The 15,401-nt window shown below is 43.0% G+C and overlaps 1 protein-coding gene across 1 annotated transcript in view; it reads left to right on the forward strand.

The window, feature by feature from the left end:
- The window catches only part of Chd7 (chromodomain helicase DNA binding protein 7), a 185,092-nt gene that overhangs the window by 137,642 nt on the left and 32,049 nt on the right, over positions 1-15,401 (forward strand). The window contains exons 9-15 of the mRNA XM_051160028.1: positions 1,865-1,948; positions 3,290-3,427; positions 3,524-3,645; positions 3,996-4,239; positions 5,702-5,878; positions 10,132-10,275; positions 11,422-11,677. Coding sequence (XP_051015985.1) covers positions 1,865-1,948; positions 3,290-3,427; positions 3,524-3,645; positions 3,996-4,239; positions 5,702-5,878; positions 10,132-10,275; positions 11,422-11,677 — 1,165 coding nt within the window. The remainder of the gene's footprint in view (positions 1-1,864; positions 1,949-3,289; positions 3,428-3,523; positions 3,646-3,995; positions 4,240-5,701; positions 5,879-10,131; positions 10,276-11,421; positions 11,678-15,401) is intronic.

Below are 15,401 nucleotides of genomic sequence, written 5' to 3' on the forward strand. Positions count from 1 at the left end.
TTAACTTTTTGAGCCACTGGGTGAAGAACAGCATCACTAGGGAGAGGAACCACATGTCCAGTCGACCTTTTTTGTGAGGTTCCGCAGGAGGGGAAAAGGGAGGGCACAAGGGGAGCTTACTCACCCTTAAATCCTGCTCCTGCTTATTAAATTCACTTGGACTCTGCTTCCTGTAGTTACACACTTCTCAGGGAGTCACGCCTGGCTAATATGCAGCCTGTCCGTCTGAACCTGTTGTCCCTATGAGTCACTTGCTCTCAGGATGCACAGCATTATCTTCCTGGTAAAATAGCAATTGGAAAAATCTTTGTTCTATTCTGAGTGAGACTTAGCAGAGAAGAATAGAATCCTGTCCACCCCTCCTCTTTTACACATGCGCAGACCCAGCTGTGATCATGGCTTCACACGTGCAGACCCAGCTGTGATCATGGCTTCACATGTGCAGACCCAGCTGTGATCATGGCTTCACACACTCCCCAGCTCTGTTCCTTGAGGATTCCTAGCTACGGCAGCTTTTGCATTCTTTGCTGAAGCTTTGGCCCTGACTCTTTTTCCTGGATAGTTTGTTCAGAAATAACACCCAGGCCCATCATGTACATGGTGTCATAGAGTGCTCCCTCATTTGGAAGGGATGCCAGGAAGGCTGATTGAGCATTGACTATGAGAGCTCGAGCTGAGAAGGAAGTGGTCTTACAGAGAGCCTTTGCCATCCAGTCCTTGTTTGTGGAACATTTTACTGCTTATCTTGTGTATAAAGAATACATACATGCTATTTGCCTAAACCCAGGTGCTTTGGCAAAGCTAAATTCATCTGTGAAAAAGCCAAAGGCAACAAGAACACAGTTTTGTGTCTGTGTTGTTTGTTTCATAATTCACAAACCAAAGCCCCCAAGTTGGATGCTTTAAGTGGATACAAATAGCCAGAATGTGTGTCTTCTTTAAACAGAGTGTGCAACTGACAGCCCACTTTCCAAGGGATGGAGAGTGGCTGACTCCAAGCTGCATTTTGCGTGTTAGCATTGCAAGATGTTTGTAAGCTAGTCTATAGCACATGAAATGGTGTGTCTTCTGACTCAGATGAGAAACTTCACACACGTGGGCTTCCTAATAGTATGACATGGCCTAGAGCGCCCATGGTAGCCACAGTCTGTTCTTTCATATGAACTATAACGGGCTTGAACCATATCCTGTTCTTGTATTTTTTTCAAACAAGCAGTATCTTTTTAGTTAAGTAGCTCTACTTAGGGTTCATTGCTTTGGATTATTTTACCCAAACACTCAGCATTCAGTACGAATAAGATATTGGAATGTTTAAGATTAGTGGGATGACTGTTATTCTAAATGTGGCACTGATATCGGTTGACAAAGGTTTCCAAACTCCCGATGATGCTCACAGACAAATGGGAAACCTGCTGGTTTCGGGGTTAGTGGCTTCTGCGAACATTCTGTGCATGGTGCTTTACAGCCTTCTGAGATGCACTGGCACGTATTGTGTGTGGCTCTGACTCCTCGCTGAAGGCTCTACTTTCAAGAATGCTAAATGTATTGCATGCCATAAGCCTTTTGGATTGCTCATTAGCGAATTGTAATTTCACACTTCATTTGAAATATTCTTAAACATTCCCTCATAGTAAAAGGTTTCACACAGTAATTAAAATACCCAGTTAACAAAGTCTGAGAAGTTTGATTTCCTCACTAGGACTGATTTTGTTAAATTGTACCATTTCAATTAATGTAATAGAGTATGTCAAATACAAATTTTGTGTTGCTGTGACCCAAAATATTATTGCCTAATGGAAAGTGAAATAGTGTTCCTCTGGAAGAAGTGAATGAATACTTTAACCTTTTTCCTTCTTTGGAACAGATTGAGGATGATCTTTTTAATCCAGATTATGTGGAAGTTGACCGGATAATGGACTTTGCCCGTAGCACAGATGACCGGGGCGAGGTAACAGGAGCTCATTTGTGTTACCCAGGGTGGTTCAGGCAACTCACATGTGTTGACAGAAGGGACAGAATTCAGGCCATGCTGCTCTTTGTGTTTAACTGAAACTTAGTGGTTGTTATTAGTTACTGTTGTTAATTGGGTTAAATGTTGCTTATGTCTCACCTGAATAGTTCTATTGCTTTCAATGTGAACTGTATAAAAGTTTTCACAATTCTATGCTGATCAATAAAGACCTCAACAGATTTTTGTATGTATGTATCACAGAGCTCAGAGTCTCCTTGTGGAATTGACAGCATACCTGTAGCAGAACAGAGCTTAATGTTAGTTGGCAGTGAACAACTTCAGGCAGTGAGAGAAATAGGAAAGACATATTTTTGAGGCCCCCCACTTGACTTCTTGTGTTGCTCTATAAACCTCTGAGGTGATAAAGGAATCCGATAGGGAAGTGAGGCTGAGGACAAGACGTCACTGTGTGCCTCTCTGCCATGAGTTCGGCCTTCCTGGCCTCTCCGTGGAACCGAGCTTTCTGTCTGAACACTTAGCTCTTGCTCAGGCCGGAAGAGCCCCCGAGGAACACTCTCCTTTACTCTAAACTTTGTGTAATGAAACTTGCAGTGTTTCAGAGGCGATGTCTGTGATGCCATCTTCACCTTCGTTGTCTTGCTTAGTTGTACTTTAAAAAACTGTCCCATATCCAATTTACGTTGTCAGCAAATAGTTTTGACAAATCATTGAACGTTGATCTTGAACTAAAGATCAACAGACCCAATTCCTTTCTAAAGGGGACATACAGGAGAGTTCCTGCTGACACAGTTCCCCCAGAATGCCTTGCCCTTCATTCTTCTAGAACTCGAGTTCATTATTTTAAATATGACTTAATTTCAAACAGTATCATTTTTCTCCTGAAGGAAAAAGTAGATTGGTCTAATAAATTTGTCTGTCTTTTACTCTTAAAGCAACTATTCAGTTACATAAACAAATGTGCTAAGACTATTTATTTAACTATAATGAACCCAAATCATGTACTTGATGAATAATTAGATCAGATAAAAAAAAATGAGCCTTTGATTTGGCTTTTTGCTATTCATTAGCTATTCCTTGGTATTCGGATATGAACCAATGGTTCAGATAAAAAGCTAATTTTTTTCTGTTAATACCCAATAATACAATTTCCAGGGTACACTGGAGACAACTTTCAGTGGTCATAGTTTTAGAATGAAAGCAGTTCAGTGTTCCTGAAGCTGGGGGTTGCACTGACCAACCAAGCAGGGCTCATGTCTCTTCCTTATGCGTAGTTCCTGGTCCAATGACTCTAGTTCTGCTCTCTTTAACCCTGCTCAGCCTGTGACTCACTATCTGGTGAAGTGGTGCTCACTCCCTTACGAAGACAGCACATGGGAGCTGAGGCAGGACATAGATCAAGCGAAGATCGAAGAGTTTGAAAAACTCTTGTCCAGGGAGCCGGAAACAGAGCGCGTGGTGAGGACTGGCCCATGGTGAAGGGTTTAGCTTGGACATAGCACAGTGGCAGAGTCTTTGAGAAACCACTAATGGGATTCACTCTATTTGGAACAGGAGCGGCCTCCTGCTGATGACTGGCAGAAATCGGAGAGTTCCAGGGAGTATAAAAACAAGAACAAACTCAGGGAATACCAGTTGGAGGGAGTAAACTGGCTACTTTTCAATTGGTACAACATGTATGTAAACACGTTTCTCTTTACTTCCAATAAGTACTGTAGCTCTTGTCCTGTGTAATATTAGAAATATTAGTCTTAAAAAACTTAAATAAGATTTAGTGCTGCATTATGTTTTTAAAATTCAACTGTTGGAAATCATTTAATTTATTAATCAAATAAGATAATACAGAAATTGATAGATCTATGTTAAATTAATATTTGTTTCTTAGAGAATTTTCTTTGAAATGTATTTTGCTGAGCGAAAAAGTTAAAAGTCACATGCAGTGTACGTTTGTGTGCAGTATATATTTTGTGAAAAGAAAGCACTAGCTAATGCTCATTAAGTTTTCCTGTCTTTTCCTTTCCCAAAGGCGAAACTGCATTTTAGCAGATGAAATGGGTTTGGGAAAAACTATCCAGTCCATTACATTTCTCTATGAGATATATTTGAAAGGGATCCACGGCCCTTTTTTAGTAATTGCCCCATTGTCCACAATTCCCAACTGGGAAAGGGAATTCCGAACCTGGACGGAGCTGAACGTGGTTGTGTACCATGGGAGCCAAGCGAGCCGTCGGACCATTCAGTTGTATGAAATGTACTTCAAAGATGCCCAGGTACACCTTGGCGGGGTGTGACCCCTGTGCCTGCTGTGTATGTTTTGGAGGGCTGAAGACTCAAATCTCTGTGACATGGGGATGCCTTGAGTTTGCTAACTTGAGAAACTTCCTTAAGACTTCCTATCCAACATATGTTTGCATAATCTTTCTACGTCTGTGAATACTGCCTTTTATATTTTAGCATTTGTCATTGTGGTTACTTAATTAGAAGGAATAACTTTTCTTAACATTTGGTGACCACAAAACTCTATAATAGCTTAGTTGTATTTTGTATGCCTAAGACAATACCAAACAAAAAACGATGATACTAAAATGTGACCAGAGGGAACAGTTTATTGTACTATGACCAGAGTGAAAAGATATTAAGTATTGTAAAAATTCTAATATACCAAAGAAGAATTTAGTACTCTGTTTTTATAAGAATTGCTCTAATTTTTATCTTGTTGTAGTTACCTGCTTGTAATTATTGCCTAGTATTAGCAGTAAAGTGTTATGCATACATACATGATAGGGAATGACATGTGCTAAAACATGGGTAAGCTTTAAGCAGTAGATGCTGTCCTATAGTTGGAACTAAGGCAGTTTTATATACACATACTCCTTAAGTAGAAAGTGTGACCTACAGTTAGGAAAAAAATACTGAACTCTGTATTTATCTTTAGGTTTGAGAAATTATAAGGTTCATCCTCTTTGGATTTTTTTAAAATTTCAAATACTTTGGCATTTTACAAGAAATGTTAATAAAGTAAGGAAAAAAATTTAGAGAAGCTTTAAAAAATTCAAAACTAGCCTGGTTTACAAATGGAGTCTACAACAGCCCAGACTACACAAAGAAACCTTGTCTCAAAAAACCAAAAGAAGAAAACAAAATCAAAGTTACCTGAATACTTAATATCCTTTTAGATTCTGTGGGCTGGATTAGACTGGATGCACTTAATGACACTTTACTACATGTGATCTATAAGATCATTTGACCCCATATTTCCTGGCACTTAACCCAGTTTCTTGTAGAAAGAATTTTCTTTCTTCTTATTTTATTTTTTATCTTTTATTTATTCATTTATTTACTTATTTATTTATTTATTTTGATTTTTTTTTTTTTTTTGAGACATGGCTTTTTTTTTCTTTGTAGTCCTGCCTGTCCTGGACTCGCTTTATAGACCAGGCTGGCCTCGAACTCAGAGATCTGCCTGCCTCTGCCTCCCTGAGTGCTGGGATTAGAGGCGTGCGCCACCACACCAGGCTGAAAGGAAATGTGATAAGATTCTGTTTTAACCAAAATAGCTGAAGCCTTAAAAAAAAAAAAAAAAAGCCAAGAAAATAAATAAAAACTTGAAAACAGAATGTGCTACCTAGAATACAGAGGTCTCCAAAGGGTTAACATTTTAGCAGTTTTTTAAAATCCTCAGAGCTACTAACATAATCACTCCTGCGTGATAATTCTGGTTTGTACCCGCAGGGTCGAGCGATAAAGGGGTCCTATAAGTTCCATGCCATCATCACTACATTTGAAATGATTCTGACTGACTGTCCTGAGCTGCGCAATATTCCCTGGCGTTGCGTGGTCATTGATGAAGCCCACAGGCTGAAGAACAGGAACTGCAAGCTGCTGGAAGGCCTCAAGATGATGGACTTGGTTAGTGACCTTGCTGCTGCTGCTGCTGACCCTCCCTCCGCCCTGTCACGTTAGCCTTCGCGTGTGCCGCCTGCGAAGGGCACCTGCAAGGCTGTCCGTCCCCGAAGCGAAGCGCTTCAGGAGTTACCTTTGCTGTCTTCATCCTTACCCATTCCCTGGCATCTCGGCAGAGTATAGTCGTGGTATCTTTACCAACATCAAGTTCAGATGTTTGCCGTGTCATTAACTGTTGGGCCACGCATTGCCTCAGTGACGACAGTCCAGCTAACGTTCCCAAGCGTGTGGTTTCACTTCACTGGGTCCAGTTGTTATATGCACGCTGTCAGTTAGCTGACCAGAACCTCTGTTCAAGTTTATACAGATGCTGAAAAGTTTGGGATATTGAAGACCTCACACTTGTTCTGGGGTGTTAAACCCTGCTCATCTTATTTTTCCAAAGAAACAGCCACATCTTCCTACTTTGGTGTTCTAAGATTTCTCTCTTCTATAGTAATAATTGCCAGTGTTGTGTTGTAAGAGTGACAGAATTCAGTTGTTTGTGCTGCCTGCTGCTGTGTGTATGATCCTCTGACAGAACTTGCTACAAGCTCTGCTGTCTCTGAATTCCTTCTCACCCCGTAGTTTTCCAGATGGTATGACCGCTTGTTCGCCCCTCCCATCCCCTGCCTTACATTTATCTGCTCGTGTGTCGAGGTTGCACGCCTACCATGGTGTGCAGGTGGCAGCGAGAGGTCAACTTGGTTCTCTCTACCGTGTGAGTTCTGGAAAGTGAACTCAGGTTGTCAATCTGGCAGCAAGTACCTCTGAGCCATCTTGGTAGCTCAGCTTCTCGTTTTTAATATACATCTGAAAAGAAAAGTTGTTAGTCATTTAGAATGTGTTCACAGATTTGATGAACTTTAGAAAAAAAAAACTAAAGAGCTTCTGTAAATCGATATGATCTCTTGTTATTGAGAGTGGAGGTTCAGGGCTGTACACATTTTACTAAAGACTGGAACCTGAGAGCTTTCTGTCACAGCTTTTGCAAGGGGTTGAGCTAACCAGCCATTGTTTTAATTACAAACGAGTAAAATCTAAGTTTACTTAAAGGTCTGAACATCAGACTGATTTTTTTTTCTACTTAGGGTAGCATTTCCCATTTTCTGTCAAATAAACAGCTTATTTGCATGATTCAAAGAGCCCGCCTTTAATCCTAGTACTCGGAGAGGCAGAGGCAAGCCCTCTGAGTTTGAAGCCAGCCTGGTCTACACAGTGAGTCCAGAATAGCCAGGGCTACACAGAGAAATCCGGTCTCAATAAAAAAAACAAAACAAAACAAAACAAAACAAAAAACCCCAACCAAACTAACTAACTAAAGCCAAAACAAACAAACAAGAAAAAAAAAAACCAAAAATATGGCCCTATCTTTTTTAATCAGTTCACCGTTTTTGATGGCCAGTCTGCAAAGGAGCTTGAGCGTTTAGAGAAACCAAGAAAGGCCTTGACGTGGGATTTTGTAGACGAACGACTCCCTGCTGTCTGTGGTTTCCCTAGGTGATTTTCCAGCCATGCAAGGAAATAATCCTCTTTTTGGAGGTAAATGCATTTGTCCAGGACATCACTAACTATCTTCAGAGCAGGGATGTGCCTTCATGGTGGCCCACTAAGAGACAGTCGTATGCCTGTTTCTGAAGACTTAAAGTCTCGTGGCTGAGTTTGCTTTAAATTGTGATTTATTATTAGTTTCTAAATCTTAAAACAGGAGAGTCTCATTGTAAAACACTCTGTTGTTGGTGAGAAAAATTTATTTACCTCTATCAACTTCAAAAAATGTACTTGCCTTTGACATATTTTGGGAATTAACATTTTATTAATAGATTAGAATCTGGCATAGAAATAACTTTTTTGTTACATATCACAATATTTACTTAGCTTTTATGCATAATAGAATATAGGTAAATACTAATTTTCCTCACTGAGCTAGGTAGGGCGGGCGGGGGGAAGGCTTTCCCTTGCACTGGGAGACCAGTTGTGGGGGTTCTGGCTGGGACAGCCAGTGTGCCTGTAACATTTTGGATAATGCGTTGGAAATCTCCAGTGACCTATCTCAGAAGACACGTCCTTAAGGTTGAAGATATTATTGATGTTCCAAGTCAAAATGCCCTTATAATGATGGAGTTGAGAATAGCCAATTGCTTGGGGCTTCAATCCTAACTTCACCATGACTTGAGCCTATACTCTTGCCGTAGTTGCCTAGTGAGGAGGAGCCCTGTCCAGTCAGAGCTGGAGGTCTTAGCGATTGCTGTTATTTGCACTAGACTGAGTTAGGGTTAACATGTGCTTGATGAAGATGATCTCCAAATCAGAAAAGAAGATTCCTAGGTATGTGCCTCTCCTCTATGACAAAAGAAATGGTGATGTAGAGTGGGTACTCATGGTCGACAAAGTCTTTGGTAGGAGCTCTGAAAGGAAAGCCCTCACCAAAGAGGGGCTGCCAGAAGGCTGCTATAGGTCTTCATTGAGTCTGTTGTCTCCTCATGCGTTGACAGGAAGCTTCACATAAAAATGTGTTGCTAAAATGAAATTAGGTACACATCGTCCCTCTACTCTAAAGAGAGCAATCGTGTTGTCAAGGCAGTTGCATCTCTACCTGTCCACTGAGACTGGAGAAGATAGTGCCCAATAGCCCAAGATGGCTCCTCATCTCAAATACACTTACTTTGAAATGAGCATACCTAAAGTCTTTGCCTTTTATGTTAAGTGCTCAGAACTTAGGTCAGTAAGAGAAGGTGCAAACATTCCTGGAAAAAGTCATTCAGGGCTTTGGCGAATCAGTGATCATGGTCCATGAAACTCATCAGTCTAGAAAACCTTAAATTCATTTGCAGATAGTGCAAACTTTAGGAGCCTAATGATGATGGTCATCCACCCATCGTCTTTAGTCAGAGACTTCTTCGAGGGAGGAAGAAAACAGAACAGAAACACGGACTTGCTTCACCTCACTTTTTAAGAGCTTCATTGACAGATAGACTTGGCAGATCTTGCCATCACTTAGATGACCTCACTAGGGCTGAGTGAGGAGATGGTCTGCGTGGTCAGATTTCAAGTCAATCTGAATCTTACTTTTGAAATCATTACATGGTACAATCAGTTCTTAAAATAAATTTGTTATGCCCCAAATACTCAAACAAAGAAGAATACTAAGCCTTTTAAAATTCATAAGCTCGGGCCGAAGCGCATAGCTCAGTTGGTAGGGTCTAACATCCAGCAACCTTAGATGTTTTTGACCTTGCCCCCAAAGCACTGTACAAAACCTGGCACTGTGCAGTCTCAGCACTTGGAAGGTGGAGGCAGGAGGATTGTAAGTTTAAGTCCAGCATGAGACACATGAGACCCTGTCTTGTGTGTGTGTGTGTGTGTGTGTGTGTGTGTGTGTGTGTGTGTGTGTGTGTGTGTGTTAAGGACTAGGGGGGGTGAGGGAGGGGAAATTGCAATCTGGATGTAATATATGAGAGAAGAACACTTAATTAATAATTTACCATTGTTAATCCTGATCAGTCTAGAGGGCATCTCTGTTGCCTATTAGAAATAGAAAAAGGAGGCATGGTTGCATGGAGAGCTGGAGGAAGGAACTCACAAGAGGAAGACTGGCTAAAAAGAACTCTAGTGTGCTTTAAAGACACAAAGTTAGAAGTAGCATTGAATTTTTATTTTCTTAATGATTGTGGTATTTAAAACTAGGCTGACCTCTTTGGTAGTTGGAACTTTTCGTAGAACAAAGTCATTTTTCATGTGCTGTTGCATTTGGAGGCGCGTCTTTTGTCTCTACAGTGAGTCATGCAGGAAGCAGATGGAAAGGTGAGAGTCCTGCTGTTCAAGAGAACAGAAAGGGGCATGTAACTGAGCCTGCGGACTTTAGGAAAAACTAACTACAGTGTAGGGGGAAAAAACCCACGGGGATCTGAGGACTTAGAAAACGTCACCCTTAAATCTCCGCCTAGCCGACTCAGAAGAACCAAGAGTGTCAGGGCGCAGGGAAGGGGTCTGCAGGGTTTGCCATGGCGTTCCCTGTGTTCGTGGTCCCACGCAGTAGGGACCGCGTGCGCCTGTGTCTGTTTCTTTGCTCTAAGTTCTATACCTGGTGTACAGCGGATGTGGGTCCGCCACAGGGAGCAGAAGTAGGAGAGTCTAGATACAGAGAAAAACGTGTTACGTTGGCTTTGGGAAACTGTTGCGTTCCTATTTGGCGAGTCCTTTTCCTCGTGTTCTTACAGGAACACAAAGTGCTGCTGACTGGGACCCCGCTGCAGAACACTGTGGAAGAGCTCTTCAGCTTGCTTCATTTCTTGGAGCCAAGTCGCTTCCCTTCAGAAACAACCTTTATGCAAGAGTTTGGTGATCTGAAAACGGAAGAGCAGGTACTTCACCCCTCCACTTTGCCTTTTATGTGTTTGAAGATGTAAGGCTTATGTCTCAGTGTTTGCCATCCTGCCTCATAGCCTTGTGTATCCTTCTTTGGGGACTGGAAATCATCAGTACAAAGATGATCTTGTTTGTCCCTTAGCCAGCCGCGCCCCCCGCCACACCCCCCTCCCCAAAAGCCTGTTGAGTTTTTTCTAGGCTGCTTATTTTATAAACCAGACTTTCAGAGATTTCTGTGCCATACCAGTGAGTGTTTCTGCAGCGTGTACTTCAGGGCTAGTGTCAGAAGCCCCTAGGGTTTGTAGACCCACCTGTCACTGGAATTTTGGGTCCTGAACCATACTGCTTCAAGCCTATTTATTTTCATTTCAACATTAGAAGAATAACTGGTCCCGTGGACTTATGGGAGAACTCAAAGGGCTTGTAAGTGTGAAACACTTGGCTACTGTAAGCATCATAAGAGTCATGTGTGTGTTAACCCGTGTGGGGCCTCCTGTCAGTGAACCGGCAAAGACCCACACCCCACTAACTTTGAAATCAATGCATTAATAAGCTTGACATCTTAGACATACTTGCCCTCTCTCCAGCCTACTGGCTCAAACCTCTGGTCGTTCAGAGTGTGGTCTGTTTTGTTGCTCTTCCGTAGGATAACAACAGTATTGTGCCAGTCGGTGCAAAAAGAGAACCAGAGAGCTCTCTGCTCGGTTTGTCCATTGATGCAGAGTGGTATTTCTCAGTCCCCTTTCATCCATATTCGTCATCTCTTTTCACAAAGAAAGAGAAGCACAGAACCCTCTGGCATTGCTCCTGCCCTCTTCCCATTCATCCCCATGGCTAAAACAAAAAGGGAAACTAACTAAATAGCCTCCCCCAATACCTTCTCTGAGTTTTTCAAGCCCTTCAAACTATTCAGGAGTTCTGAGTAAGTCAAGTTCTCTTTGACACCAGCCACGCAGCCTTCTTGTGCGTCTCTTATGACAACTCAAAGTTTAGCTCCTTTACATTCTTCTTAGGCCTTGAGAACTGAAATGGATATTAAATAAATAAAGTAGTCTTCCCTTTTTCTTTTTTTTTTAAATGCTAGAATGTTTTAACACGCAAGCAAATGGAGATACCAGTATTGACATGAGGTCCTTTTTTAGGTGCAAAAACTACAGGCTATTCTAAAGCCAATGATGTTGAGACGTCTCAAAGAGGATGTAGAAAAGAACTTGGCCCCCAAAGAAGAAACTATTATTGAAGTTGAGCTAACAAACATTCAGAAGAAATATTACCGAGCCATCCTTGAGAAGAATTTTACATTTCTTTCCAAAGGTGGTGGACAAGCTAACGTACCTAACCTTTTAAACACTATGATGGAATTGAGAAAGTGCTGCAACCATCCCTATCTAATCAATGGTAAGCCTGCCCGCCTGGAGCTTGTTAACGTGGAGGTTGGTACAAGCTTCAGAAGCTTCCCTCAGCCCTTGTGCCGAGGCTCTCGTGTGTGCTGGTCCAGCCCTGTCTGCTCAGGGGGGTAACTTACGGTTGCTGAGGCTAGTGGCCAGTGCTCCCTGGAAGTACCGTGCCGCCCTGCCTCTTACCAGTCCCCTGTGTCTGCTGCAGGAACAGATGTCAGCAGGCCTGGGCTGGCTGCTAAAGACAGGAGCCCTGGGAGGTTGTCAGGGTTTGGCTGGGGGGTGAGTCCAAAGCACTTGAGAGCATCTCCATGTGATCAGCCACTGCCTGCTACTTCAGGTATATGGTGCAAAGTGGCCTTAGATCTCTAGCAGGCTTGAGGCTTTCAGCATGTGTCCCCTAAAAGTGGGAGGAGGTATTAAAGTTTTGTTCATTATATTGTCCCTGTACTGATGGAGACTTTTTGGCCTTGCTGTTTTCTACTCCATAGTGAAATGTGACTGACTCAAGTGGGTAAATGCCTTACATACTTCCCAAAATTGTTAAGGAGATAAGTGTGCCATGACCGTGTGAGCACGGCCAGTAGGGACTTGGAAAGAGCCACCAGGATGCGGAGGGATTGAGATGAAAGTCTCAGAGGAAGATAGCATATGAGACAAGGATGTTGCCATACAGGACTAGAAAAAGGAAGGATGCTGAGGCTGAAGTCCTGACACAAGCAAAGACAAGAACAAAAGGAATCTCTTACAAAGTACAGCAGTGTGTGTGACCCAGAGGGACATTGGACCCTGCTATGAAGCCTCAGATGGGGTCACATGCTACGCTGGCTCCAGACTATAGGTGGAGGAGGAAAGCCACGGCTGGTGTTTGAGCTGCGCGAGCACTGCTTCGAGATGTGTCTGCAGGGCCGAGGCTGTGTCTCAGGTGGTAGCGTGCTCACCGAGCCTGCCCAGAGCTCTGGGTTTCATCCCTGCACATAACAGGAAGCCAGGCAGGAGGAGCAGAAAGTTCAGGATCCTTGTAGCAAATTTGAAGCTAGCCACGGGGGAGGTGCATGGGGTTCCTGAAAGCCTGCCTCAAAAATGAAAAAGAAAAGAGGCTGATCTCAGTCCACATCATATTGAAAAAGATGGAATGAAGGACAGACAGACAAACAAGCAGAAAAAGAAGCTGAGGGGCTAGGGCTGATGTGGGTGGTTTATGCTGTGTAGGCAAGGCTAACCTGGGTACTGTGTAACAGGCCAGCAGTGCACTGGGGAAGAAGTGACAAAGCCTCCCCTGTCTTAGCCATTTGTGAGAGTCAAGGTCACCTGACCTAAAGAGTTCCTCTCCTTTCCCTGTTGTCACCGTGCACACCTGCCCACCACCCTTGATGTCCTTTTCACTGTAGGAGAAAAAGTAGTCTCTGCCTGGAAGATAGGCTCAGAGCATAGGCCCTGAGGCTGTTGTTCTGATTTGACATCTGTGAACTCCTTTTTGAAAGTAGTGTTTTTGGTTTTGTTTTCTAAGGAGAGTACCCTATGTGATAAATACACATTTATTATGGTAGCCTCCTAATCGCACAGTGTTTATGAGCTTGTAATCCACAGTGGTGTGGATGAGTTGTACTTAGGGAATGTACTTGTGTGAGTAGAGGACACACTTGAGTGTGCACACACACTTTATTGCATAGCTTATAGAAAAATCGATAATAACAGTCTCCGGTGGGAAGGGAAAGAGTGCTGGCAGGGCCTGTGTCACAGGGATTCAGCACCATGATAAGATGGACGCCCCAGTGCCTCCGTGTCCTCAGTGCTCACTCAGGTTAATATGCATCGAGCATTGCCAAGGCTTTCCCCACAGCAGTAGCTGGTGGGTCTTTGCTGTGCCTGACTTTTCTCTAGCCTCTCCTATATAGCTCCTTCCAGAGCATCTTAGGACTCCCTGAGGTATTTGTAGTCATTGTCGGACCTTGAGGTGAGTTCTTCTGTCCTTAGAACAGGTAACATAGTGTTAAGCAGGTGTCCTTATGCCACTGTTTCTTGGAAAGTTTTTTTTAAATGCAGATAATGCTGGGCGTTGGTGGCGCTCACCTTTAATCCCAGTACTTGGGAGGCAGAGGCAGGCAGATCTCTGAGCTCAAGGACAGCCAGCGCCTCACAGAGAAACCCTATCTCAAGAAACCAAAAATAAAAATGAAGATGCAGATGCGCACACTGGGCGCACAGCTCCGGGAAGACTTTGGGGGAGACATCGTAATCTCATAGAGGCCGTCCAGGCCCCGACTCTACATTCTCACCCAGGATCTGAAAGTTTCACTTCTCGTGGAACGATTGTCATATACAACTAGTTCATAAAGAAGCTCTAATTGTACGTATTAAATTGTTATGAACCAGTTGTGAGCTAGTACCCCAGTGAGCTAAACTCCTATTTTGCACAGCACACCCTCTGAAAAATAGGAGCAATTCTGTGCGTAGGTGGAAGCGGTAAGATAAGCAGAGTGGGAGAGAGCGCTGGAAGGGTGGTAGCGCACAGAGGCGTGTGTGGTTGGAAGGGTGGCCAGCATATGGCGGTCAGTCAGTGTTGCCAACAGGCCAAGTAGAGTTATTAGTATTGACCTGAGCACTGTTTGGATAGAGTTTTATTTCCTGACGAGAGAACAAGAGTGGCGAAAGCAGATCCGAAGCCCCCAGAGGGGTGGAAGTGACGCGGCATCATTGCTCTTTGAAATGCTCTGTAGGAAGACTGTAGAAGGTAGGAGGCGATGAGGAAGCAGAAATTAAGATTTACCTGGTGGAATGTAATTTAGAGGGGAAAAAAATAGGATACTCTTTATTTTATTTTATTTTATTTTTCTGTTAGCCTGAGGAAGCAGGTGCTTTTCCTGCTGATGGCTAGTAGACACAGATGGCATTACAGTCACTGCCCCAGGAGCAGCTCGCTGTTGAAGTGGAAAGACTACTCCTATTTCAGGTTGCCTTCGTCATGCACACACGATGGGGGCAGCCCCAGCCACACTTTAATTTAGGGCAGTGTCAGCAAGGGAGTAGGGTTTGGCATACCCCATATCCAGTTAATTAATGTTTTTAAATCTAACACCAAAGGAAATCTGTAATTGCTAAATTTTGAAAAATTGACTGTGATACGTAGGGCAGAAATTGCTGCTACTACTACACACACACACACACACACGCACGCACGCACGCACGCACGCACGCACGCACGCACATACACACAACCTTCCTCTCTTTTCATGTTACTATAATAAACATAGCACTAGAAGAACTGTAAAGGGCCCGTGTCTGTAGTTAATGAAGGATTATTGGTATAAACTGCTCAGGAAGAATTTGCATTCCCAATAAAATCGATCAGTTTCACATATTTTGGGGAAAGAAGGAAATACTGTTTTCTTTTCTACTGGTCTTATAAAATAAGAAATCTCAGGGACTGGAGAGGTGCTCAGTGGTGCAGTACTATCTTAGTTGGAGCAGGACCTGAGTCTGGTTTCAGCACTCACATCACATGAGGAGACTCACAGCTGCATGTAAGTCCCTCTCTGCAGGGATCTGACCCCGCCCCCTCCCCCCACCTCTGCGGGCATCTTTGCTCACATGCATGTGTCACGAACACGTTAAAATAATTATAAAAATTAAAGGATAAACATTACTGGTGTCACTGAAAAGGCAGGAGAGTTCTTTTGCTCCTTTTTAATAAATTTAAAATTTTATAATGTAAGTTCAGTTTT

Source organism: Acomys russatus, chromosome 2 (genome assembly GCF_903995435.1).
Source record: "Acomys russatus chromosome 2, mAcoRus1.1, whole genome shotgun sequence".
Taxonomy (NCBI): Eukaryota; Metazoa; Chordata; class Mammalia; order Rodentia; family Muridae; genus Acomys; species Acomys russatus.